The sequence below is a fragment of the Danio rerio genome, chromosome 16 (assembly GCF_049306965.1).
Source record: "Danio rerio strain Tuebingen ecotype United States chromosome 16, GRCz12tu, whole genome shotgun sequence".
Taxonomy (NCBI): Eukaryota; Metazoa; Chordata; class Actinopteri; order Cypriniformes; family Danionidae; genus Danio; species Danio rerio.
The window spans coordinates 13,024,611-13,050,257 of record NC_133191.1 but is presented as its reverse complement, the minus strand read 5'-3'; the positions used below and the strand labels follow the sequence as shown (position 1 = coordinate 13,050,257).

Below are 25,647 nucleotides of genomic sequence, written 5' to 3'. Positions count from 1 at the left end.
AAACCCAGCTTAAACAAGCCTAGGATGGTTGGCTTGTTTTAGCTGGTTGACTAGCCTGGTTTAAAAGGTTTTTTTTGGCCATTTCCAGGCTGGTTCCAGCCATTTCCAGCTTGGCCTTAGCTGGTCAGGCTAAAAAATGATCAGCTAAAACCAACTTGATCAGCCTGGTCTAAGCTGGACATAGCTGGTTTTGGCTGGCCTCTCAATCTGGCCAGGCTGGTCAAGCTGGTTTTAGCTGCTCATCTGGAAACCAGCCTGGAAATGGCCAAAAAAACCCTCTAAAACCAAGCTGGTTGACCAGCTAAAGCCAGCCGACCATCCTTACCTGGTTAAAGCTGGATTTTTCAGCAGAGTTGTTTGGCTAACTTTGTTAGCTTGTTACAGTACATGTTTCAACACATTACAAACTTTGTGATAGATAATAATTATATAAACTTGTTCACTGTTCATAGTTTATGTAATGCGTTTTTTCCCTATGTAGCATAACTATTGGTTATTATTTTAAAAAAAAAAAATCATACCTGCTCATTTTTAATCGATGAAAATTCATGGAACCTTTTTTGTCAGACATGTTAAAAACACCATTTACAGCTCTGCGGTGACCCCTGGTGGTAGAGGATATGTACAAACAACAGTAATTACTGTAATTATTTTTAAAAAAACGAGCTCCTAGATTTAAAAAAAATGCTAAAGTACATTAGTTTTTATCTTTAATTTATGCATAATAAGATTCAAAACAAAGATAAGTACAACATATGTACCTTTTCCATATTGGCACACCACTTTGGCACATGTAATTACATTTAGATTATTTTGGAATTTAAGTATGGTGTAAAAACCTGTGTGTACATTATAAGTGTGTTACCAAATTATTAATTGAAATGTAAGTAAGCCTATGCAGTAATTAATATTTATGAGGGGCTATACAGTGGCTCTCTGGTTAGCACTGTCAAGTCCCAGCTGGGCGAGTTGGTATTTCTGTGTGGAGTTTGTAGCATTTCTTGAGTGGGTTTCCTCCAAGTGCTCTGGTTTCCCCCACAGTCCAAAGACATGCTGTAAAAGTGAATTGGATAAACAAACTAAATTGGCCGTACTGTATGTGTGTGTGTATGTGAATGCAAGATTATATAGGTGTTTCTCAGTACTGGGTTGTGGCTGTAAGGGCATCTGCTGAGTAAAAACATATGCCAGATTAGTTGGCGGTTCACTCTGCTGTGGTGACCACTGAAAAATAAGGGTCTAAGCTGAAGGAAAATTAAAGATTAATATAAATGGGACTCAAAAATCTACAAACATCACAGGATATGTGAAGCCCTCTGACATTTGACATTTCCTAACCGGTGTAAAAATGATATAATCAACACACAAATACACCAAACGACTTGTTTGTTTTATACACACAACTCAAAAAACAGGATAAAATGGGAAGAGCGAATAAGCAATGAAGAAAGGGAGTGAGATAGAGACAGGCGGAGGGATGTTGAGCGGAGGGAAGAGAAAGGGAGGGGAAAAGTAAAAGCCAAAGGATTCTGAAAACACAAGGAGCAGCAGAGGATTGGAAATTTGTAAGTATTATTAAAACCAATTCTTTTGAGATTATTACATCATTACAATTTTTTATCTAACACATCATCTAGTCATTGCTGCTGACAGGCACATACTAAAAAAAGAAGACAGCTAGAAAACATCGGAATTAGCCTTGAAACAACAACAACGATGCAAAGAATACACATTTTCATATGAAAAAGAATGCTTAATGCAAGTTATATACGCACTCTGTAGTTGAGTTGTCAGTTTATGAATATGTAACGGATGCCTCAGGCAAAACTATGGACCGAGGGAAGTTGCATATGTGTTTATGAGTGTTTGTGAATTCATGCATCTGTGTATGTGAGTTTGTTGAGTCCACAGGGAGGGGTGGGAAAGCACATTCTTTAGTGTGAGATCATGTCTTGGACACAGAGAAATACAGGATTAAAGGAGAAGACTCGAGGAGAAAGAAAGAACCAGACAAAGCTGGATAGATGGAACAGCTGTAACTGATATCTTTAATGAGTGATTGTGACATCAATGAATGAGAATTTGCATGAGTCAGAGACAAGTGGAAATGGAGATTTTCAACATTCTGCGGTTGTGCTTTCTTATACGCTCTATCTTGCAGACTATCATTGCGTCCAGGTGTTTCGAGGATTTCTATTAATGGATACATTTTGGAAGGCTGTAAAACTGGACCTATAACTCCAATCGGACTCAAATAAGACTCTTTTTAGACATTCTGTTAGAAATCCTACAAAAATATTAAGCAACAACCAGTGGTGCACTGTAAAACCCAACAGTCAACTTTAGTAAATGAAATGAGTGTAGTTAACTCAAAATTGACTGAATCTATGCATTTGAAAAGAGTTTTGAACTCAGTGTTGAAGGTAATGGGATAATTAAATACCGCATTACTTCAACTTAAACGGAGTAAGCTCACAGTACTCATATAGATAATTTTTCTATGTTAGGTTTGGTGCATTCGGTTTCCTCAAATAATTTGAGTTGCCTTAACTTATCAGGTTTTACAGTACTCAGTTGGTTTGAGCTCTCTTCATTTATTGGGTTTTACTGTGCTTAAATTGCTTCGTTTACTCAAATGAGTTCACAGTACTCATTAGAATTAGTTTTTGAACTTAAATGGTTTGTTGCAATCGGTTTCCTCAAATGGTTTGAGTTACCTTTACTTATTGAGTTTTACAGTGTATAAAGTAACTAATTAAAAATACTCAAATGACTGTAATTGAGCAGTTTTTCTCAGGAATTGTAATTTGCTGAGTAGTTTTATAAATGTTCAATTCAATTCAATTTAGCTTTATTTGTATAGCGCTTTTACAATGTAGATTGTGTCAAAGCAGCTTTACATAAATGGTCATAGTAACTGGAACAGTGTAGTTCAGTTTTTAGTGTTTAAGTTCAGTTCAGTTCAGTTTAGCTCAGTTCAGTGTGATTTAAAATCATTACTAAGAGTTTAAACACTGAAGAGCAAATTCATCGAAGCGTAGCTCTACCAATCCTGAACCATGCGAGCCAGTGGCGACAGCGGAGAGGGAAAAAAAACTTCACCTGATAGGAGAGTGAAGAAAAAAAACCTTGAGAGAACCAGACTTCAAGCAGAGCTTCAGTCACCGCGGTGGAGGCTGGAAGCTGGCCTCAGCGAAGACTCGTCTGTCCCTGAATGAAATGTGTACATTTACTTCCCCTTGAGTGCATTTTTAGTGCTGTATCGGTACTTTTACCCCACTACTTTCCTTCTACCTGCAGTCACTACTTTATTTCTTTCTTGTCTATGGTGATTGGCTCAAGTAGAAAAATCATTCCTGCGATTCCTGTCCAATCAAATCGCACATAAAAAGTAAATCGCATCATACTGAGCAACCTCAAGACACGGTTGCTTTATAAATGCACTAAACCTTTTGGAAGCATTAAAAATGTCCAAGAAGATGTCAAAAAACGGTACACTCAATGAACTAGAGACTGTTTATAGACTGCATGTCACTGATGACTGATGAGATAATGAAGGATGTCAACTGTATGATGACTGAAATCACTTTACAGCCTTAAACAAACACTAAATGGAACGAAAGAAGAATGGAAGAAAAGGGAGAATGAAGGTAGGGAAGAACAAGAAATGAAGAAAAGACTAAATGAAGGAAGGACCAAACTAATGAAGGAAAGGAGGACCAAATGAATGAAGGAAGGATTCAAGAAAGGACTGAACAAATGAAGGAAGGAAAGAACAAATATCAGCTATATACACAAAGGACCTAAAAAAGGAAGGAACAAAAGAATGAATGAACAAATGAATGAGTGAAAGAATGAAGTAAAGAAGGAATGAAGGAAGGAACAAATAAATGACAAAACAAACAAACAAATGAAGGAAGAAAGGGTCGAACTAACGAAGGAATGAAGGACTAAATGACTAAAGGAAGGGTTCAAGGAAGGACTGAACAAACGAAGGAAGGAACAAATGAATAAATGAACGAACGAACGAATGAATGAACAAAGGACCCAATGAAGGAAGGAACAAATGAATGAATGAATGAATGAATGAATGAGTAAATGAATAAAGGGAGGAAAACATGAACAAATAAATGAACGAAGGAAGGACAGAACAAACAAACAATGGAAGGAAGGAAGGAAGGAAGGAAGGAAGGAAGGAAGGAACAAATATAGGAAGATAACTGAATGCACTACAGAATGTTACGTTTACACATCCTTTCACACTTTGCAAGTAAACGGGTCCACTTTTCACAGTGTAATACTCACTACTCTTGAGTTCTTTTAAAAGGGCTACTTTTTACTCATATTTTGAGTGCTACTTACAACAGATACTTTTACTACTTGCACTACATTTTTGGGCAAGTCATGGTACTTTTACTTGAGTATAATTTTTCAGCCCTCACTTATTATATGAGGGATAATATTAAAATAAATACATTTTCATATCACAGTCTGCCTCGTTTTAGCAATCACAACCATCCTATCCTTTTCATCTTCAGATTCAATATTCTAATAGCTCACAGCTTATTCAACAGATCCACCATCAATACAATGGCAGCTACCTTTGGTTGCATACAGCAGTCATTTAGTTTGGTTTAGTTTTATTGAATATTTAAAGCATCTTCAAAACAAAGGGCCGAACAAATTGAGGAGAAAAAATATATATAACTAGCTATGAAACCTAGGTTTCTCAATATAACAGTCATTCAAGCCATTTCGAGATTTGTTAATGATATTCTTTAGTTTTATGCAAATTAAAACAAAAGAATATGAACAAAAATGACATCATCCAGTGTATCCATGGGGACTTAAATGTCTTTAAAAAAAATCTTAAATTGACTGAAATATTGCCTTGTGGGTCTAAAATCATTTTTATTTTCATCGTTTTTAAAGAGTTTTTTATGTTGTTAATTGTGTTTATTAGATATGTTGCAAAATATATATGTATATAAGTAGGGTCTGCTTGTTTTGCCACATTATTTAAAATATAAGGCTAAGAAATAACTATTTAGAATTAGTTTTTTTGATAGGGCAAGTATTTATTTATTTTTTCCTTTATGGGCCATTAAAAAATCTTTAGCGTTTAGCCCTATATAAGTCTGAAATTTCATTCTTCATGATCTTAAAAAGTCTTAAATTTGACTTTGTGAAACCAGCAGAGCCCCTGTTATCAATATAAGGAGATTCTTTGATCAATAAAGGGTTTATTGCTCTCAAATCATCACAAATTAAATGATTGTTGTGCAGAAAAAAAGTAGACTATTACATACATTGGGTCACAAGAGTTATAATATTCTTGTTCTAATATTTATAATGAATAGACTGAATACTGAGAAGGTTAATAGCTAAATTTTTAAATATTGAATGAAGTCACAGACTGCTAAAGACCAAAGTTAAGCATTTGCATGTTAGAGGTACAGTTGAAGTCAGATTTATTAGCCCCCCTTCTTCTTTTTTAAATATTTCCCAAAAAATATGTTTAACAGAGCAAGGAAATGTTCACAGTATGTCTGATAATATTTTTTCTTCTGGAGAAAGTCTTATTTGTTTTATTTCGACTAGAATAAAAGCAGTTTTTATATATTTTAACAACATTTTAAGGACAAAATTGTTATCCCTTCAAGCTAATTTTTTCCCCGATAATCAATAGAACAAACCATCGTTATACAATGATTTGCCTAATTACCCTTACCTGTTAACCTAATTAACCTAGTTAAGCCTTTAAATGTCACTTTAAGCTGTATAGAAGTGTCTTGAAAATATCTTGTAAAATATTATTTACTGTCATCATGGCAAAGATAAAATAAATCAGTTATTAGAGATGAGTTATTAAAACTATTATGTTTAGAAAAGTTAAAAATATTCCCTCGGTTAAACAGAAATTGGGGAAAAAAAATAAACAGGAGGGCGAATAACTCAGGCAGGACTTCAACTGTATATAGTTGAGCCAAAAATATTTAATTCTATTTACTCACAAGTGGTTCCAAACACTTATGAGTAGCTTTATTCTGCTGAACTTGGATACCGATAGAAGAAACCTGGATACTGATAACCACTGACTTTCAAATAGAAAAAACAAATACCATAGAAGTCAATGTTCAACAGAAGAAAGTAAAAAAAAGGTTCTGTTTTACGTGAACCATCTCTTTAATATCATGTTTTAGCATCAAATTAGCATGTCTGATTTGCTAAGGATTATTTTATAATAAACACTATGAAAGTTCAGTTTTCTATCCCAAGAATACAACATTTTCTCTCCCCTCTGAATTTACTCTAGCTGTTATTTGGAAAGCGCTGAAAGCTATTTCAGGGTTGTTATGATCAACATGCTCATAACCTTTCTTGTTCTCTTTAGCCCCGAGCTGTGATCAAACCCTGTGAAGACCCTGAAAGATGGGCAGCGCTCCAGTGTCTGTCCTGCTATGCTGTTGTTTCTTTAGTAAGTCCATTAAAAAGAACAAAACAGAAGCCTGTTCATTTAATTAATTTGAATGAATGGTTCCTTTTGAATGCTCAGTCAACAAAACATCTCTGCTTTTCTTTTTTTTTCTCACAGTACTTGTTACCGTCCAGGCACAACAGATTGGTAACTTGTTAAAATGTTGTTAAAATCATTGTATGGACACTTGTGTGTGTTTATATATATATATATATATATATATATATATATATATATATATATATATATATATATATATATGGAGAAACCATAAACAACTTTTTATACATAAAAACAGGTTTTATAGGAGTGATTTGTGTGTTGGTTTCAAAGCTGCAAGCTGTCATGTCCATTTATTCCAGTTAATTAAAAATCATATCAGCACATAATAATTACAAAATAAATAAATAAAAGTTTAGTAATAATAATACAAACATAGTTTTGGCTATTGCTTAAATTAAAATAGTTTTCACCAAGAGATGATAACAAATTTTATAATACAACATATGTTGTAGAACATTGATTATTAATGATTGTAATTCATAATCCTTATTATAATTCACTCTCTCTTGCACTTTTATTAAAAAAAAACCATGTCATTGTTAAGATCTAAGACTTAAGGTTCCATATTTGCTGACTTTTCCATATAGAAGTGATGTTGTGACAGAAATGCAGTGTTTCGTTCAAAGATAATGGGCCCTATCATACTCCCGGCGCAATGTGGCGCAAGGCGTGACGCAATACTTGTTTGCTAGTTTCAGCTTGGCGCAAGAGTCGTTTTGAGGCGTTGTGCCACGCTCTTTAAATAGCAAATGCATTTGCGCTCATATATGTGCGCCCATAGGCATTCTGGTCTAAAATGGAAAGCGTTCTGAGGCGCATTGCTGGCGCGTTGCTATTTTGAGAAGCTATAATAGATTTTTTATTAGACCAAAACAAACTCGGTCTAATCTCCAGCGTAGAGTCGTGCCTCGCTTACACACTGCTTAATAGCCACACAAGATCAATACAAAAATATCTTTACTTATGAAACAAATTAAATATTAAGGATATATAGGATATAATAAGAATATATATAGGATATAAATATAAAGGATTAAAATATTGAAACATGAAGTAGGGGCAGGGCAGACATAGAGTAGCTCCTCCCCCTTTTAAAAAAGCAACCAAAATCATTTAGTTTCACAGCTCTGCCAGTGAAAATGGTTGAGCTCAAACTAATAAAGCAGTAGCATCTTTCTTGAAGGGGGCAGGATATGTCAGAAACTAATCGAAACAAAAAATCATTAATCCAGGGGTCACCAACCCTGTTCCTGGAGAGCTACCTTCCTGCAGAATTCAGTCCCAACCATGACTGAACCAAACACACCTGAACCAATTAATAGTACCTAAAGCAGCACTTGATAATTACAAACAGGTGTGTTTGGTCAGAGTTGCAACTGAAATGTGCAGGAAGGTAGCTCTCCAGGAACGGTTGGTGACACCTGCATGGGCGTGGTAGTGGGGGGAAAAGTGGACCTGACTACCCAGGGCCCCGTCTAGGGAGAGGGCCCTTTGAAATCCCACCAATTTTTTTTTTTTTTTTTTGTAGCCTACTTCGAATTAATTGGCCCCTCCAATTGATGTCAATGTCATTATTTATTTCAAAATATATTGATAACACCTACACCCCCCCCCCCCCCACCCGAAATGGTTTAGTCCGCCCATAGACGGCAGCCGGCGGCAAACAAGTAACGCAGAGAGTCTAGAACCTGATCATGCTGCGCAAAGAGCCCAAAAATCGCTTTTAACAAAAAAAAGCTTTTAAAAAGCTTTTAAAAAAAGAAAATCAGGAAGGAAAAAGAAAGGAGGCAGAGTGAGGGGAAGCAGCTGATGACTGCTTTCTTTTCAAAAGGTGAACTGAGTTTGCTTGTTATGAAACTACATCTAATTAAAGTTAACATAGTCAACTCCAGACAGCTGCTGCTAATGCAGGGCTCGAAATTGCGACCATTTTGGTCGCATATAATGCTGATTTGTGTACAGTCATTACTAGGGAAACCGTAATACTTCAGCGCTCCTAAAGCACCCCCTTGTGACAGAGAATGAATTTTTATTTCCAATAAATTTTTTCAGCTGTTTATGGTCAAATTATTGCAATTATCGATCCATGTGTAAATGTGAAAGAAGTTAATGTGCCTTTTAAAAATCTAAACAATTAAGTAATACTAATATAAGAAATTATTTACTTGATTTATCCCTTTTATTGGTATAAAGGTTGAAATGTCATTGTATTAGATTGAGCAAAAGTAGGCCAAATGCATCAATTTGGTGGTGAATGAAAGAACCAGTCATTATTATAATCTGATTTGATTATAGATTAAAACACTATTTGTGCATGTTTATATTCAAATAATTAAAAAAAAAAAATGTGTAGGGGGCCCACTGACATTGAGAGGGTACAGGGCCCAGAATTTGGTGCTACGCCCCTGGACACCTGCATTAATCAATTTAGGCGCAAATGACAAACTGCATTGTACGTTTTTATCTTCTTAATGCAAACCGTGTCACTGTTTTGAAGCACACTAGATTTTAGATATCCTTAAGACTAACATACTGATCTTAACATCTAATAAACTTTAGTTTGAATGTACAGTGCTTTTACGTAATTTAAAATTCAGTTCAATTCATCTTTATTTCTATAGCGCTTTTCAAATGTAGATTGTGTCAAAGCAGCTTAACATAGAAGTTCTAGTAAATTGAAACTGTGTCAGTCCAGTTTTCAGTGTTGAAGTTCAGTTTAGTTCAGTTCAGTGTGGTTTAATTTCACCGCTGAAAGTCTAAACACTGAAGAGCAAATCCATCGATGCGCAGCTCTACAAGTCCCAAACCAAGAAAGCAAGTGGTAACAGTGGCGAGCAACAAACTTCACCAATTGATAAAGTAAAGGAAAAAAAACCTTAAGAGAAACCAGGGTCTGTTGAGCACGACCATTTCTCCTCTGGCCAAACTGCAGAGCTGTGGTAAATTATAAACAAAAGGAATCACTGGGATCCACTGTTGGCAATGGCCCTGTATAATACTTCTGTATAATATATTATACTGTACATTATAATATTAAAACTATATGATAGTTTACATTGTCTTTTAAAAATGTTTATTATTTTTAAACAGTCTAAAATCTCCTTGTTGTGACAGCTCACTCTATTCACTGGTGTATACAAGCATGATAACTAGCCTTGGTTTCATGTTTTTAGCTTGCTGTTTTTATTTTTTCTTGACAGAAATAGATGACTTTGACGCCACCGTTTTGCCTCCGCCAGGTGAGTGTGTATATGGTGTGTATGTGAGAGCACATGATTTGTGTGAATAACAGTCTTGTCTCTGTCCAAAAGACTGCAGAGAGGAAACTTACCCCTGCACCAGGATGTACTCGGTTCATCGACCCATAAAGAGATGCATCCATTCACTCTGTCTCTACAGGTGCGTATACAACACTCACAGACATACGCATACACACTTGAGCAGCTATCTTAATAGGGTCTTCCAAAAGACATAATGTTTTTATTCGATCCTCGCATGCAAACGGAAACCAAAAAAATGTCCCCACAAGGTCAAAATGTACTCGTATGTTTATACTTGTGAAGACATTTGGTCCCCAAAATGAAAGTAAAACAATTCTCAAAGTACACTTTCATTTTGCAACTCCAAAATAAAGCTTATATTATTAAAATTAACACTTCAGTAAAACTGTTTTGAATAATAACAAAGTTATATCAAGTTATCTGTAAAAAATATGTTTATTTGTGTATTAAAGCACGTTTTATTTTGAAAATATGAACTTTACGTCCTTATACGTTCAAGTGAACTGTGTTACATCAGTAAAGCACTAATAGAAAACATATGACTTGCTCCAAGTGATGTCACTTCCTCTGGAGAGAAACAAGGCATTCAGGAATGTTATTTATTCTTATTAGTTTATAGAAAATGTTTAGGATACACCAATATTAGATACATTACTTGTCAACTTTGATAACAAGTGTCATATTGTGATATTTAAGTTAATTTCTAATTCACTATTTAAAACGAAAAATATGATGAAAATAAATCATGACAGGCTCATTATGGATACGTACCCCTGTCTACATTTCTAAGAGTGTCAATTATATAGCTACAATACGTATGGCTGCACTTTGTCTTTAAAATTAGAAAGACAAGAAGGCGCAGATGGCTTCTGTTTCTTTTAGCGCTAGCAGCTGACCGATTGACTTTGTATGGATGACCTTTGTGGTGTTACCAGTTTCTCTAATCCATCGTTCCAACAAACATTCGCAAACTGTGTCACAAACTTGTACACTTGCAACTACACCTCTAGAGCTGTAGTTAGAAGCATAGTTAGGGCCCTATCATACACCCGGCACAATGTGACACAAGGCGCGGCGCAACAGTCTTTTGCTAGTTTCTACTTGGCGCAAGAGTCGTTTTAAGGCGTTGCGCTACGCTGTTTAAATAGCAAATGCATTTGCGCTCATGTGTGCGCCCATCGGTGTTCTGGTCTAAAAAGGAAGGCGTTCTGAGGTACATTGCTGGCGCTTTGCTATTTTGAGAAACTAAAATAGATTTTTCATTAGACTAAAACAAACCCGGTCTAAACTACAGCGCAGAGTTGCCCCTCGCTTACACACTGCTTAATACGCACAAGAGAGCAATAGGCAAATATCTTTACTTATGAAAAATTTAAATATTAAGGTTATATATAGAATATAATAAGAATATATATAGGATATAAATATAAAGGATTAAAATATTACAAAACATACTATTTTCTAGCCTACATGAATATGAAAAACCACTGCTTTTATGTCTTTTTCATCTCGGGAGGCTTTTTCAGTTCAATCATAACAATTTGCTTTTGTATAATATTATTATTATTAGCAGTATTATTTATTATATCCATATTTATATTTGTTTTATTAAAAACAAGCTTAGATTTGCCCACCTCTCAGGTTTTAGACCATATAGGGCACATCATGTGTATTAAGATAAAACTCAGTTTTAGACCATATGGGGCACAGGATATTTTAGGATATAACTCAAGTTCCCCTTCGGTTGGGAAACTTCAGTGCCATAAGTGGATGAAATCCACGATGGGAGGATTCGGATCAGAAGCCGCTTGTCTGGAGAGTATTGAACGGGCCAATGAATGAAATTAATTGGCAGCGTAAGCTTGCGCAGGTGTGCGGCATCTGCAATTATCTTAGCATATAAGCACACCTGAAGCCAGCAGACGCCATCCTTTTCGCTTCAGATCCTTTCTGAGTAAGTCGATGAGGGTTCCTCTTGCTGTTCAGCACTTCAGAGCGAACGAGTGTGTCTCCCGGTCCAGAGTGGGTCTTCGCGGTGGCAGACGGTCGAGCTGGGTTTCTCCCTTGCCTGCGGTTCTTTGGGTCCGGTCCTCCAGAGCGGTGCGTATTGTTGCAAACTTTCCTAAAAGAGCAACACAGTCGTGCAGCACGTCCTTTTCAGGATGGCGCTCCGACTGTGCGTTTCTGGATGCGGGGGTTTCCTGGCTCCGGATGATGGACACGATCACTGTATTGCATGTTTGGGGGTCCAGCATGTTAATGCGGTGCTCGCGGGCGGTTCATGTCGTCATTGCGATGCCATGACCGTTGCACAGCTAAGATCGCGGCTAACTTTCGCAAGAGAGCGAGCCACCCCAGTTGCCTCCTGTTCTAAAAAAGCAGCGGGCGCTCGGGCAGATCTGAGGGTTTCAGCGGGAGCTAATCCGCCGCCCACGGGCTCGCGGACCTCTCGCTCCTCACGGCGCTCCATCCAAGCTTCCGGTATTGGGAGTGATCCGTCTAACCAGATGGTAGCTCTCACACTCGCTGACACCGGAGATCAGATGTCCTCCGCGGCATCGGAGGGTAGGCTTTCACTGTCCGACGAAGATCCGGACCCGCTCGCCCCCTCCGGGCAGGTGAGCGCTGTCAAATCAGATCCTGAAGCGGACATGTTAGCCGTGCTTTCCCGGGCTGCTTCGGCCGTGGGGTTGGAGATGGTTTATCCTCCAGCTCCGCGGCCGGACCGACTAGATGGGTGCTACGTAGAGGACCAGAAGGCGAAGCCTTCGAAGCCTCTCGTCCCCTTCTTCCCGGAAGTGCACAGTAGGCTCACGCAGTCTTGGAGGGCACCTTTCTCTGCCCGTGCTGCGTGTACCTCCGCCCTCACCGCCCTTGACGGCTGAGCTGCCAGGGGGTATGAGGCGATCCCGTCAGTGGAGCGCGCTATCGCGGTCAATCTTTGTCCGCGCGGCGCCTCTACGTGGCGGGGTTTGCCCCGCCTCCCGTCCAAAGCCTGTAGGTTGTCTGCCTCCCTCGGAGCCAGAGCTTATAAGGCTGCGGGCCAGGCTGCTTCTGCTTTGCACGCGATGGCCACCTACCGGCGCTACCAAGCGCAGGCGCTGGCCGAGCTGCACGAGGGCGGGTCCAACCCAAGCTTATTACATGAGCTGCGCACCGCGACCGACTATGCTCTTCGGACTACTAAGTCCGCCGCGTGTGCGCTGGGGAGGACGATGTCCACACTTGTGGTTCAGGAACGCCACCTCTGGCTAAACCTGGCCGATATGCGTGATGTTGACAAAGTTCGCTTTCTTGACTCGCCCATATCCCAGGCTGGCCTGTTCGGCGACACCGTCGGTGAATTCACCCAGGAATTCAAGGCGGTGAAAGAGCAGTCGGATGCGATGGGCAATGTCATCTATCGGCGTGGCCGTAAGCCCGCTCCGCCCGCCGAGCCATCCACCTCCGCTGTTCCTCGCCGAGGGCGCCCGCCAACGAGTGCTGCCCCGCCCCCGCCTGTGCCTCCGGCCAAGCGGGCGCGGCGTACACCTCGGAAGCAGGCAGCCCCTCCTGCCCAGGGCGCCGTTAAATCCGGTAAACGGACCGCGAAGCGTCCCTGAGACAGGCCATCCGGAGAAGAGGAAACTTGCTCTTTCCCCGCTGGAGGGCGGGGCCCCGATAACAACGGTACTTTTCAGTGCCACCAAAACATCAGTAAAAGAGCACTTTTTCCCTTCCCCGGATGTGACTGCACGAGTTCTGCCAGTCCGGGACGCGCTGCCTTCCGGCTCGCAGACTCTACGTGCTTCGCCAGTGGCTCACGAGCACTGGGGGGACGGTCTCCCTTCCCTCAGCCCTCCAGCCCCCTCTCCGGAGTCAGGGTGCGGAGCCAGAGCGAATCGCTCTCCTCCAGCTCTTCCGCGGGACCCTCGTGCTTCCCGGATCAGCACACCCACTCCGCGCTGCCCCACCGCTGGTACGTCAGCGATTGTAGCGATGACTCCATTAGCGAGGGCTCTGCCTGCCTGGTTAGCGCGGGCCAGCCCCTCGCGGTGGCTCATACGCACAATCAGACTCGGTTACGCGATTCAGTTCGCGAAACGGCCCCCCAAGTTTACGGGCGTGTATTTCTCCAGGGTCAACCCCCTGTCCGCCCCTGTCTTGCGAGAGGAGATTGCTGCCCTCCTGGCGAAGGGTGCAATCGAGCCGGTTCCTCCAGCCGAGATGGAGAGTGGGTTTTACAGCCCATACTTCATCGTACCCAAAAAGAGCGGTGGGTCACGGCCAATCCTAGATCTGCGCGTTTTGAACCACTGTCTGCACAGGCTGCCGTTCAGAATGCTCACGCAGAGGCGCATTCTCCAATGCATTCGTCCTCAGGATTCGCTCGGGTTGCTCCATATGAGACCACTTCAGCACTGGCTTCACGATCGGGTCCCCAGACGTGCATGGCACGCGGGCACACACCGGGTCTCGGTTACTGCGCTGTGTCGCCGCGCCCTCAGCCCTTGGAACGACCCCTCGTTCCTACAGGCCGGTGTGCCTCTAGGACAGGCGTCCAGCCATGTTGTTGTTTCAACAGACGCTTCCAACACGGGTTGGGGGGCCGTGTGTCGCGGGCATGCGGCTGCGGGCCTGTGGAAGGGTGCCCAGCTGCATTGGCATATCAATCGCCTAGAGCTGTTGGTAGTGTTCCTCGCTCTCCACCGATTTTTACCGGTGCTGGAGCGGCAACACGTGCTGGTCAGGACGGACAGTATGGCGGCGGCGGCGTATATCAACCGCATGGGGGGTATGCGCTCTCGCCGCATGTCTCAGCTCGCCCGCCGTCTGCTCCTCTGGAGTCACCCGCAGCCGAAGCGCTCTCACGACAGCTGTTACGCCCTGGAGAATGGAGACTCCACCCCGAGTCTGTTCAGCTGATATGGGCGCGATTCGGGGAGGCCCAGATCGATCTGTTTGCTTCCCCTGAGAACGCTCATTGCTAGTTGTTTTTTTCCCTGACCGAGGGCTCTCTCGGCACGGATGCACTGGCCCACAGCTGGCCTCGGGGCATGCGCAAGTATGCGTTTCCCCCAGTGAGCCTGCTCGCGCAGTTTCTGTGCAAGGTCAGGGAGGACGAGGAACAGGTTCTGCTAGTTGCGCCCCTTTGGCCCAACCGGACCTGGATATCAGAGCTCTCACTCCTCGCGACGGCCCTCCCCTGGCGGATCCCTTTGAGAGAGGACCTACTCTCTCAGGGACAGGGCACCATCTGGCACCCTCGCCCCGATCTTTGGAACCTCCACGTGTGGTCCCTAGACGCGAGGAAGACTTAGGTAACCTACCGACTGCGGTGGTTAATACCATCACTCAGGCTAGAGCCCCTGAAAGCATAACCTTGTCATCCAGCTCCTTAGGGGTGCTAGGCGAATTAATCCATCTCCCCCCCCTCTCATGCCCTCTTGGGATCTCGCCCTCGTTCTCACGAGTCTGCGATCCGATCCCTTTGAGCCACTCGAATCAGTATCTCTAAGATTTCTGTCCCTGAAGACAGCTCTGCTGGTTGTGTTGGCCTCCATCAAGAGGGTCGGGGACCTGGAGGCATTTTCGGTCAGTGACTCGTGCCTGGAATTCGGGCCGGATTACTCTCACGTCATCCTGAGACCCCGCCCCGGTTATGTGCCCAAGGTTCCTACCACCCCCTTTAGAGATCAGGTAGTGAACCTGCAAGCGCTGCCCCCGGAGGAGGCAGACCCAGCCCTTTCTTTACTTTGTCCAGTTCGCGCTCTGCGCATTTATGTGGACCGTACTCAGAATTTTAGATCATCTGAGCAGCTCTTTGTCTGTTATGGCGGTCGGCAGCAGGGAAGTGCCGTATCGAAACAAAGATTATCCCACTGGATTGTGGATGCCATTTCACTTGCTTATTCGAGTCGAGGTCAGCCGTGTCCCCCGGGAGTACGTGCACACTCCACTCGGAGCGTTGCATCCTCTTGGGCGCGTGCACGCGGCGCCTCTCTAACAGACATCTGTAGAGCTGCGGGCTGGGCGACACCCAACACATTTGCAAGGTTTTACAATCTGCGAGTGGAGCCGGTTTCCTCAAGGGTATTAGGTAACCCTTTGGTGATTGAGGAGACAACTCGGTAGGGTGTTGAAACACGCTTGCTGCGCCATTCTCCCTAACACGGAGGTACGTGCGCCTTTTTATCTGTCAGTAAAGTTCCTGTCAGGTGAGCCCTGCAGATTCCTCCGTGGCCCCCAGCACTGACTCAGCGGATGAGTCACTTGCTGGCCCACTACGTTGTAGGTCTGCCCGCTGGTCAGCCCGCGTTTTGGGTATAGGTGCCTGCTATGCGTGATCCCCACTAGGCGATCCCATATGCTCATTCCGCCACGGTTAAGTCCCCCCCCTGGGCGGACCCGTGTCTTCCCTCTCCGCTAACCACGCTTTTGCTATGAGTACTCCCCCTTTTTAGGGCTAGTCCATATGTAAATTCTGCCATCTATCCCCCCCTTGGGTAACGGATGGCCTCCGCAGCGTCCTCCCTATCGGGATTGCACGCTTCCCAACGTACTGTCGTATTTCCTAGAATTATCTAGATGCTCACGACTTCCCAAAAAATATATCTAAATCCGTAAAACTTCTGTTGAAGTAGGATAAATTAGGGCCAGGGACACGTTGGAGGACCGCGCCCCCCATGATGTGGGTGCGTCACGCTTGCTTGACTATCTCCTCATCGGGGGCGTTGGTAAGGTGCAGTCATTATGGCGCTTTCCATACTTCTCCCATCGTGGATTTCATCCTCTTATGGCACTGAAGTTCCCCAACCGAAGGGGAACGTTCGAGGTTACAGAAGTAACCCTTCGTTCCCCGAGGAGGGGAACGGAAGTGCCATACTCCGTCGCCATAATGACTGTCCCTTAGCTTTTTGAAAGTCTCTTCAGCTTAAAAGGATGGTGTCTGCTGGCTTCAGGTGTGCTTATATGCTGAGATAATTGCAGATGCCGCACACCTGCGCAAGCTTACGCTGCCAATTAATTTCATTCATTGGCCTGTTCAATACTCTCCAGACAAGCGGCTTCTGATCCGAATCCTCCCATCGTGGATTTCATCCACTTATGGCACTTCCGTTCCCCTCCTCGGGGAACAAAGGGTTACTTCTGTAACCTTGAACGTTTTTGAGCACACTTCATATTATTGTTCATTTATTCGTTTGCTGGAAATTAGAACTGAATTTAGAAATAGTTTTGAAACAAAAATTTGCACTTAACAAACAAAATTAATTATTTATAGACTAATTGATGTCTGTGCGTAAAGGTTTCCCTATCCACGAGAGCGAAAGTGAAAGTAGATAATTTATCTCTCATTCTCACACGGTAGATGCTCTGTTTAACAGTACAGTTTTCTGTTAAAAAAACTGTTAACTGTTTACTAGTAAAATGCTCAGTTTTTCCACTTAGACGTACTTTGTCATGTAAATAGCAAATGCGCTTATGGAGCGACGCAGCTGGCTCTTAAAGGGAATGGGAGATGAGACTCTGATTGGGTTCATTCTCAAAACACACCTATAACTCATTCAGAAAATAAACTCAACCCTTTTAGACCATGCGCCACAGCGCAAAACGGATTTTTCCGTCCTTAAATTAGCAAAAATGCATTCTGACACGCCCTGAAAGCGTTTGCGCCCTGCGCTTTGCGCATGGGCCGTCAAAATAGAGCCCTTAGTTTCTGGTTGTGTACTATTCCCAGTCATCCCCCATAAACCATATTCATTTAGAAAGTTACAATATTTAAACTTGATTAAAAAAGCCATTAAAGTAATCTCTTTTACATGTAATTTGCTTGAAAAATATTTTAACAGTTCAATTTTAGCAATCTTCTTAATGACAATTGTGTTCCCTTCGTATCGCACTTTGAAAACATTTATATCATTTTGAACACAGCTGTGGCTCATGGCGAAAGGTGACCTATTATTTAAAGGCGGAATTTATGAAAACAAAATATGTAGCATACGTTAATGGGCCCATTGGTTAGAACATTTCTACAGTGGTTTGAATGTGTCAAAGTTTGAATGTGTCAAAGACTTTTCTAAAAAATAAAATAAATAAACAAACATTATCCTACATAATTATAATAATAATAAGAATAATAATAAATAGGATACTTGTTTTAATTATTAATAAATAGCATACTGTAAATTACAACCAGTGGGCAACGCAGTGGCGCATTAAGAAAGTTGCTGGTTCTAGTGGGGTCAGTTGGCTTTTCTGTGTGGAGTTTGCATGTTCTCGCTGCGTTCGCATAGGCTTCCTCCGGTTGCGCCGGTTTACTGCAAAGTCTAAAGACATGCAGTACAGGTTAATTGGGTAGGCTAAATTGTCCATAGTGTATGATTTTGTATGGATGTTTCCCAGAGATGGGTTGCAGCTGGAAAGGCATCCGCTGCGTAAAACATGTGCTGGATAAGTAGGTGGTTCATTCTGCTGTGGCGACCCCAGATTAATAAAGGGACTAAGCCGACAAGAAAGTTAATGAATGTATGAAATTACAACCATTTGATTCATATATGACATTAGAATGCGTGTTAGCTTTTTGGTAGTGGTTTTATGTTTTAGAATAGAATATAAAATATTCATAATGTTTGTAATGGAAACATTGGCCCTATATGTGCCATTTACATATATTTCAACTAATATGGAAAATGATTGCATGTTTTTACAATATAAAATTTGTATATAAAAAAAAATTACGGGTTTTTTACGATTTTTCTTCAAAGACGTTGTTACTCCGTTCAGTTTAGAGCATCATTATTGACAATTTACGTTATAACTTACGTGGTGTAAATGATAGATCAGCGACATAGAAACTACGGTTTTGGTAAACACTTGTCACTACATTGTTCTTTTCCCAAACAATGTATTGTACTATAGTAGTTCATTTGTGAGTTATGTCATTGTTTGGGAAACGCACCCCTGGTCGGCTGAAGTGTATATTGTGCCCTCTGGTTGATATATGCAAGAAGAGTATGTGTGAGAGAAATTTGAGATCATCAAAAAGTGCACACAGCGGCCTCTGGTGGATTTGCAAAAAAAAAAAAAAAAAAAAAACTGCACACAGACGTAACTCCAGTTACGTATTTCGCTGTCCCCAAATTTAGACCTGGGTACATATCCGTAATGAGCCTGTGTTGGGAAACATAGTGTTATAGGTATGCGATGTGGAGCTAAAGCACAACATGGTGAAAAATGTCAACTCTGTTATTGCCAACCCTGATAGGGGTTTAAAATTGTTTTTACAATAAGTTAAATCACAATTTGTACAAGACACAAATGTTTCCTATTATATTTAAGCATTGTGCATTATTTTACATTAATAATGGATTCATAATAGATACATAATACATTTGTTTAATATCATTCCAGTTTAAAGAAAACTAATGAAAAATGCTTGAAATGTTCCAGCAATCCTGAAATGAGTCACATACAAACACTCACAAACACACTCACGCACACACCGGTTTTATGAAGGAAACATTCTGCAGTTTAACATTTTCAAAATACTTAATTGTATGATTTATTATCTGTTTTGTCATGGAGACCAAAAAAGTCACCACAAGGTCAGACATTACTACTATTGCTTTACATACCTTTTGGATCCCTACGACATGATGAATGCTAGGACCACACACACTTGCACTCACTTTTTTCTTTCAATTTAAGCAAGGTATTTTGTTTTCTCTATCTTGTTGACATTCTCCTCTGCTGAACACACACAGAGATTAGTGTCTGATATGATGCATGTGTAGTAATTGACATCTGTTTCCTCCAGTCTTCCTAGAGTTTATGTGATCAACAAGGAGATCTGTGTGAGGACTGTGTGCCTGCAAGACGAGATCCTGATGGGTGAGACACCCAACATCTAATTAAGAAACAAACTATAAAACCTCATATGTTTTTGTCTTTTCAATGTATATGGGTGACAATATGATGAATATGATGCTTGAGTGCTGATGTATTGTTGTCATATGGTTAATAATATTTTCTGAGAAGATATTGAGGGTGCTGTATGAGTTTTTGACTCTTCTAAACCAAAAAATGCCATAATATATTTGCAGATTATTAAGAAACATGCCAAGTGAACAATCTTGTTTATTTGAAAAACAATGCTGAAGTCAGATATTCTGCTTGAAAATGTGTTTTCCGTGCTGGAACGCTGCCTTTGTTTATGTTCTTTTAACCTGCTCAATGTCAGTTTAGCCAATTATATTTCAGTACCCCGAGTTGCCTTTGTGAAACACCACGTATTTCATTCATTCAGTCAGGAAGTTTCTCAAAGCATGCATCTGTGACTGAAATGTGACCTTCGTTGTATAGTAACAAACTCTAAATGAGAAGCAGATTCGGAGTTCCACATGAGGTTTTTATTAATTAGCAAATAATATTAACATTCTCTGTCGCTGGTTCGAGCCTCTGCTCACTTGGCGTTTCTGTGTGGAGTTTGCATGTTCTCCCTGCATTTGCGTGGGGTTCCTCCGGGTGCTCCAGTTTCCCCCACAGCCCAAAGACATGTGGTACAGGTGAATTGGATAGGCTAAATTGTTTGTAGTGTGTGTGTGAATGAGTGTATATGGATGTCTCCCAGAGATGGGTTGCAGCTGGAAGGGCATCCGCTGCGTAAAAACGTGCTGGATAAATTGGTGGTTCATTCCGCTGTGGCGACCCCGGATTAATAAATTAACTAAGCCGACAAAAAAAAATGAATGAATATAAACATTATGAATCATTAGGTGAGCAGGTTACACTGTAACCCCATGTCCTAACAACACGCTACGTGAGGGGATTTGCAGTGATAAGTCATTTAGCTGTTTGTATCAGACGAAACACCACTGATATTTAAACACAGCCATTCGACGTACTCACTAATGACATGGTAAGGTTTATTATCTAATCAATGCATAGGTATTAAACCTCTTTAACATAATTAAATGTACAGGTAGATTCTGGATCACTGATACGTGTTGGTCTTGAGTCACAATTCTAGGGCACAATCGTACACCCGGCGCAATGCGGCGCAAGGCGCGAAGCAATTGTTGTTTGCTAGTTTCAGCTCGGCGCAAGAGTCGTTTTGACACATTGCTTAATACACATAGGATGTACAGCAATACACAAATATCTTTACAAATGAAAAAGAAAGGATTAAAATATTACAAAAGATATTATTTTCTAGCCTACATAAATATACAAACTATACTTTCATGCCTTCTTCATCTCGGGGGCTTTTTCAGTTTATTTATAACAATTTGCTTTTGTATAATGTCATTATTAGCTGCATTATTCATTATATCCATATTTATATTTGTTTTATTAAAAACAAGCTTAGATTTGTCCACCTCTCAGGTTTTAGACCATATAGGGCACATCATGTGTATTAAGATAAAACTCAGTTTTTTTAACACACTATGTTATTACTGTTCATTTATTAGTTTGCTGGAAATTAGAACTGAATTTAGAAATAGTTTTGAAACAAATCTTTGCGCTTAACAAACGAATGATGTATAGGCTAATGGCTGTCTGTGCATACAACACGTTTCCCTATCCACGAGAGTGAAAGCGAAACTGAAGAATGAGGAGGCTCATCGTCATTAAACTGTTTATTCTCTCAAAGGGGTGTGCAGTTTTTCCACTCACAAAGTCCGTCATGTAAATAGCAAATGCGCTATGGCGTGGCGCAACTGGCTCTTAAAGGGTATGGGAGATGAGACTCTGATTGGTTTATTCTCAAAACACACCTATAACTCATTATGAGAATAAGCTCAACCCTGTAAGACCATGCACCACGCTGCAAAGTGGATTTTTCTGTCCCTTAAACAGCAAAAGTGGATTCTGACACACCCTTAATGCGTTTGTGCCCTGCACTTTGTGCATGGATTGTCAAAATAGAGCCTCAATGTTTTTTTGTTTTTTTTAAGATCTAAGGTGAACTATCTACTGCTGCTTTCAGTAGTATGGCAATAAATGTAATGTAAAATTACATTCAAACTCACATTATTACTATTTAACACTGAATAAAGCACATGAGGTGTACCTAAGTTGATTATTGTCAGTTTTTTGCTGTTCAGCTGTAAGAAATAGAAGCCATTTCTAATATATTAATTTGAGGTGTTGGTAAGGACAAAAAGTCCTTTTAATATAGAAACTTCCTTCTACCACGTGCCATTGATTTTATATAGAATCCAATTTAAATCAGCCTTTAGGCTAGATAGTCTGTTGGTCCTCAATCTGGCAACCTGTGCTTGCGTTTGTTTTGATCCAGGAATGTAATACCTAGTTCAACCACTTGGTGTCAAACTTACATACTGCACCTTTAAGAGACAGAATTTTAAAACTGTTTAAAAGGATACTTTTTGCCTGTTACATCATGGAGAGAAAATAAAAATTTAGTAACAAGTGAAATACAAAATTGTTCAGATTTAAGGCTGTTGATTTAACATTAATTTAATGAATTAGTTCTTATAATAATGTGTTGAGTATTATACATTACAATCAATGCACCACTGTTTTATTACTGCAAGCACACAGCCCAAGTCCCAGACCTGATCTGTCTACTTGCATTTCATTTCATAAAGTTTATTAGTGATGACAATATTGAAACAGATGGTCATAAAAATAATTTTAAAATACTGAAGGTGAACAACTCAAATTCAATAAATTGGGGTAAGAATAACCCACATGATGGTTTTTGTCTTATATTTGTATCATCTGGCAAGGCAAGGCAAGTTTATTTATAAAGCACATTTCATACACAGTGGCAATTCAAAGTGCTTTACATAAACAGGAATAAAAAAGACAAGTTTAGGACATAAAATGCAGACAATAAAAATGATTAAAAACAGATAAAAGAAATTTAAAATGTGTTAAAATAGGTTATAAAAGAATGAAAAAGAAAACGAAAAAACATAATAGTGCAATCTGTCGGCCGTAGCACAGTGCTCATACAGTAAAGGCACAGCTAAACAGATGTGTTTTCAGTCTCGATTTGAATCTGCCTAATGTTGGTGCACATCTGATCATTTCTGGAAGCTGATTCCAGCAGCGAGGGGCGTAGTGGCTAAAGGCAGATTCACCCTGCTTTGACTGAACTCTTGGAATTTCTAGTTTATATGATCCTAAAGAGCTGAGTGATCTGTTGGGTTTGTATTCAGCGAGCATATCTGTAATGTATTGAGGTCCTAGGCCATTTAGTGATTTATAGACCAGTAATAATACTTTAAAATCTATTCAGAATGTAACTGGTATTATTAAACTGGTATTATTAAACAATATTACATACTGCTTCATTACAACTGCAAAATGCAAATTTGTTGATTTAAAATGTGGTTATATTTTATACATATACTGTCTGTTTTTTGTCAGTTTTGCCAATGAAAAAGAAATGTTAAATTCACTGCTAAATGAATTGGCAGTTTGAATGAATCGAATGAATAACTGAATCAATGACTTAAGCATTAGACATTTACTGCCACTTACACTGTTTAGATTATTATTTAGTTGTGAGATGTAGGCAAGCCATGAGGGCCATTATACAACATTTTTTAATAAAAACTACAAAGAGAAAAAAATCTTAATTTCTCAGTTTATGCTACAGCAGCATTTTGGGGCCTGCTGAAGCAAAATGTTGAAAATGATCTTTTTAAAGAGCAAGTTTTTGATCATCAGCGTAAACTGATCATAAAATTAACTAATTAATTCATATGATTTATTGTTACGCAACTGAGTTCAGTCAGTTCAGTCTATAGGCATGTGTGAGTACCTGATAGCCTAAACAACAAAAGCGGACAACAGAGCTGCATGTAAACAAGCATGCAGTGTTATTTAAAGGTGCAGTATGTGATCTTCCACAATGCTAACAGCTTAGCATAAATCTCTAAATCACAGTCCCTCCCCTTCCGTCTAGAGCCATGCATCCTTAAACACGAGCACAGCAAAAGAACCCTCTCTCATGAGTTAAAAGCGACTTGTGCTTGAGTTGCATGGTATACAATATAGGGAGAGACTAGGCGGAATAGTGCTATTTACTTGTGTTTCGTTGTTAAACTAATTAAAATCTACGTTATCGATGATGTAAAAAGTCCCTTATAAAACTGAAAATAGTCTTATCAATCTTTTATCGGAAGATTTTAGTGGCTGTACAACACTTCTGTGAAGATATAACCCATTTGTAACAAAATCTAACGTTACATCAGCTTTGCATGAAGCTAAAATAGTTTTAAAACAGATCATTACCTGTCTAAGAGAAATCCTTCAGCCATTGTTTCGCCCTTTCTCTCTCGACCAACAGCATTCGGTGGAGATGCATACAAACGGCTGTGCAGTTGTTCAAATCTGCATTTGCTGACAGACAGTTTCGCCTACTTATCGGAATTATGAGAGATGTCGGCCAGTCCCGACTCTTTTAGTTTTATGCCTCACCCAAAATCTAAAAATACATATAAATACATTTTGATCATTTACTTTAATCATTACTATTGGAATGTGAAAAGACTTTAAACCAGCACATTAAGAAATGTTTCTGAAGACAATCACCTACTGCACCTTTAAAAAGCGACATCGCCAACTACTGGCGAGTAGCCTACAACTTAACGTTTTGCTAATGTAATCCAATAGTATTTGGATGCAGCCTTTATGATGCAAGCTGAGATTGCATCACTCAGCGATGCAATGTCAGACACAATGCACTCAATGGAGTGAGTGACGTCACTGTGACGGGTAGGGTTAGGGGTGTGGTTAGGTAAGCGCATTAAAAAGCATTGGATGCAGCTCAGATTGCACTGCACCAGGACTGCATCCAGACCCCTCTCATGTAATCTCTTCTCTCTTTAGCTGAAATCTGCAGGGAGAAATCAGGTTGGCCGAAACGCCAAAAGAGGACAACTAGGAGACGCTGTCGTCGTGGCAACCCAAAAACATGGGCAAACAAAGCTTAAAGTGAGATGGAAGGCATGTTCAACCTTCAGCAAAAAAACTAAACAAACTATAAATCTGCAAACTGAATCTCAAACTTTCAGTTTTTAGCATTTAGCATGAAACCATGGTTCGAAATTAATTTTGTCACTCTTTATCATTGTAAAGCTTCAACTTGGAACTGAAATAAGCTCGTCAGAATGTCTCTGTGTTTTTAAATATTATTTCACTAAATCACAAAGGGCATGGTAATGTACAGCTCTGGCCCTGAATGTTTAAAATAACCACTATGTGCTTTATATCCTTCTATTTTACTGAATATGTCCACACCACTGTAATTAAAAGTGCACAAAAGCAAATAAAAATGTTTATATTCTCACTCTGATCTTTACATTGTCTTTTTGGGGTATTACGTGGTTAAAGATAGTACACCCAACAATTTAAACTCACCAGTAACTCATTATCAAGAGGTTCCATAACCTCGTCTGATGAACACAAAAGAAGATATTTCAAAGAATGTCAGAAACTGGTAGTTACTTCTATTGTAGTAAAAAAAAAGTTAATAGGTACCATTCTTTATTATCTTCTTTTTTGTTTAATGGATGAAAGACACTAAGATTTAAAACAAGAGGATGAGTAAATGATGAATTTAAATTTTTGGGGGAACTACACCTTTAAATTGGCTTAGTATATTTTACAGGTTAGAATGTCATTATTTACCTGTTATTATATTCTCATACGCAGTAAGGCACAAATGTGTTCATAAATATAGCTATAAACAAATCTTTAGCACAACGACGAAACAACTATTTTACATTTATTATCATAGGTTGTTACACAGATCAAACAGAAGAGGGAGACATACGTAAAAAAACAGTAGAACAGTAGAACTTGCTG

At 40.1% G+C, this 25,647-nt stretch overlaps 1 protein-coding gene across 2 annotated transcripts; it reads left to right on the top strand.

Moving 5' to 3' along the window:
• The first annotated feature begins 1,506 nt into the window (after positions 1-1,506).
• Positions 1,507-25,129, top strand: mfap5 (microfibril associated protein 5). 2 transcript variants are annotated; one of them, NM_001386410.1, is given in 7 exon segments: positions 1,507-1,565; positions 6,395-6,478; positions 6,596-6,625; positions 9,742-9,780; positions 9,853-9,940; positions 19,619-19,692; positions 24,670-25,129. In NM_001386410.1, coding segments are annotated over 6 exon segments (381 nt in total). In that variant the 5' UTR covers positions 1,507-1,565; positions 6,395-6,432; the 3' UTR covers positions 24,774-25,129.
• The last annotated feature ends 518 nt before the right edge of the window (positions 25,130-25,647 follow it).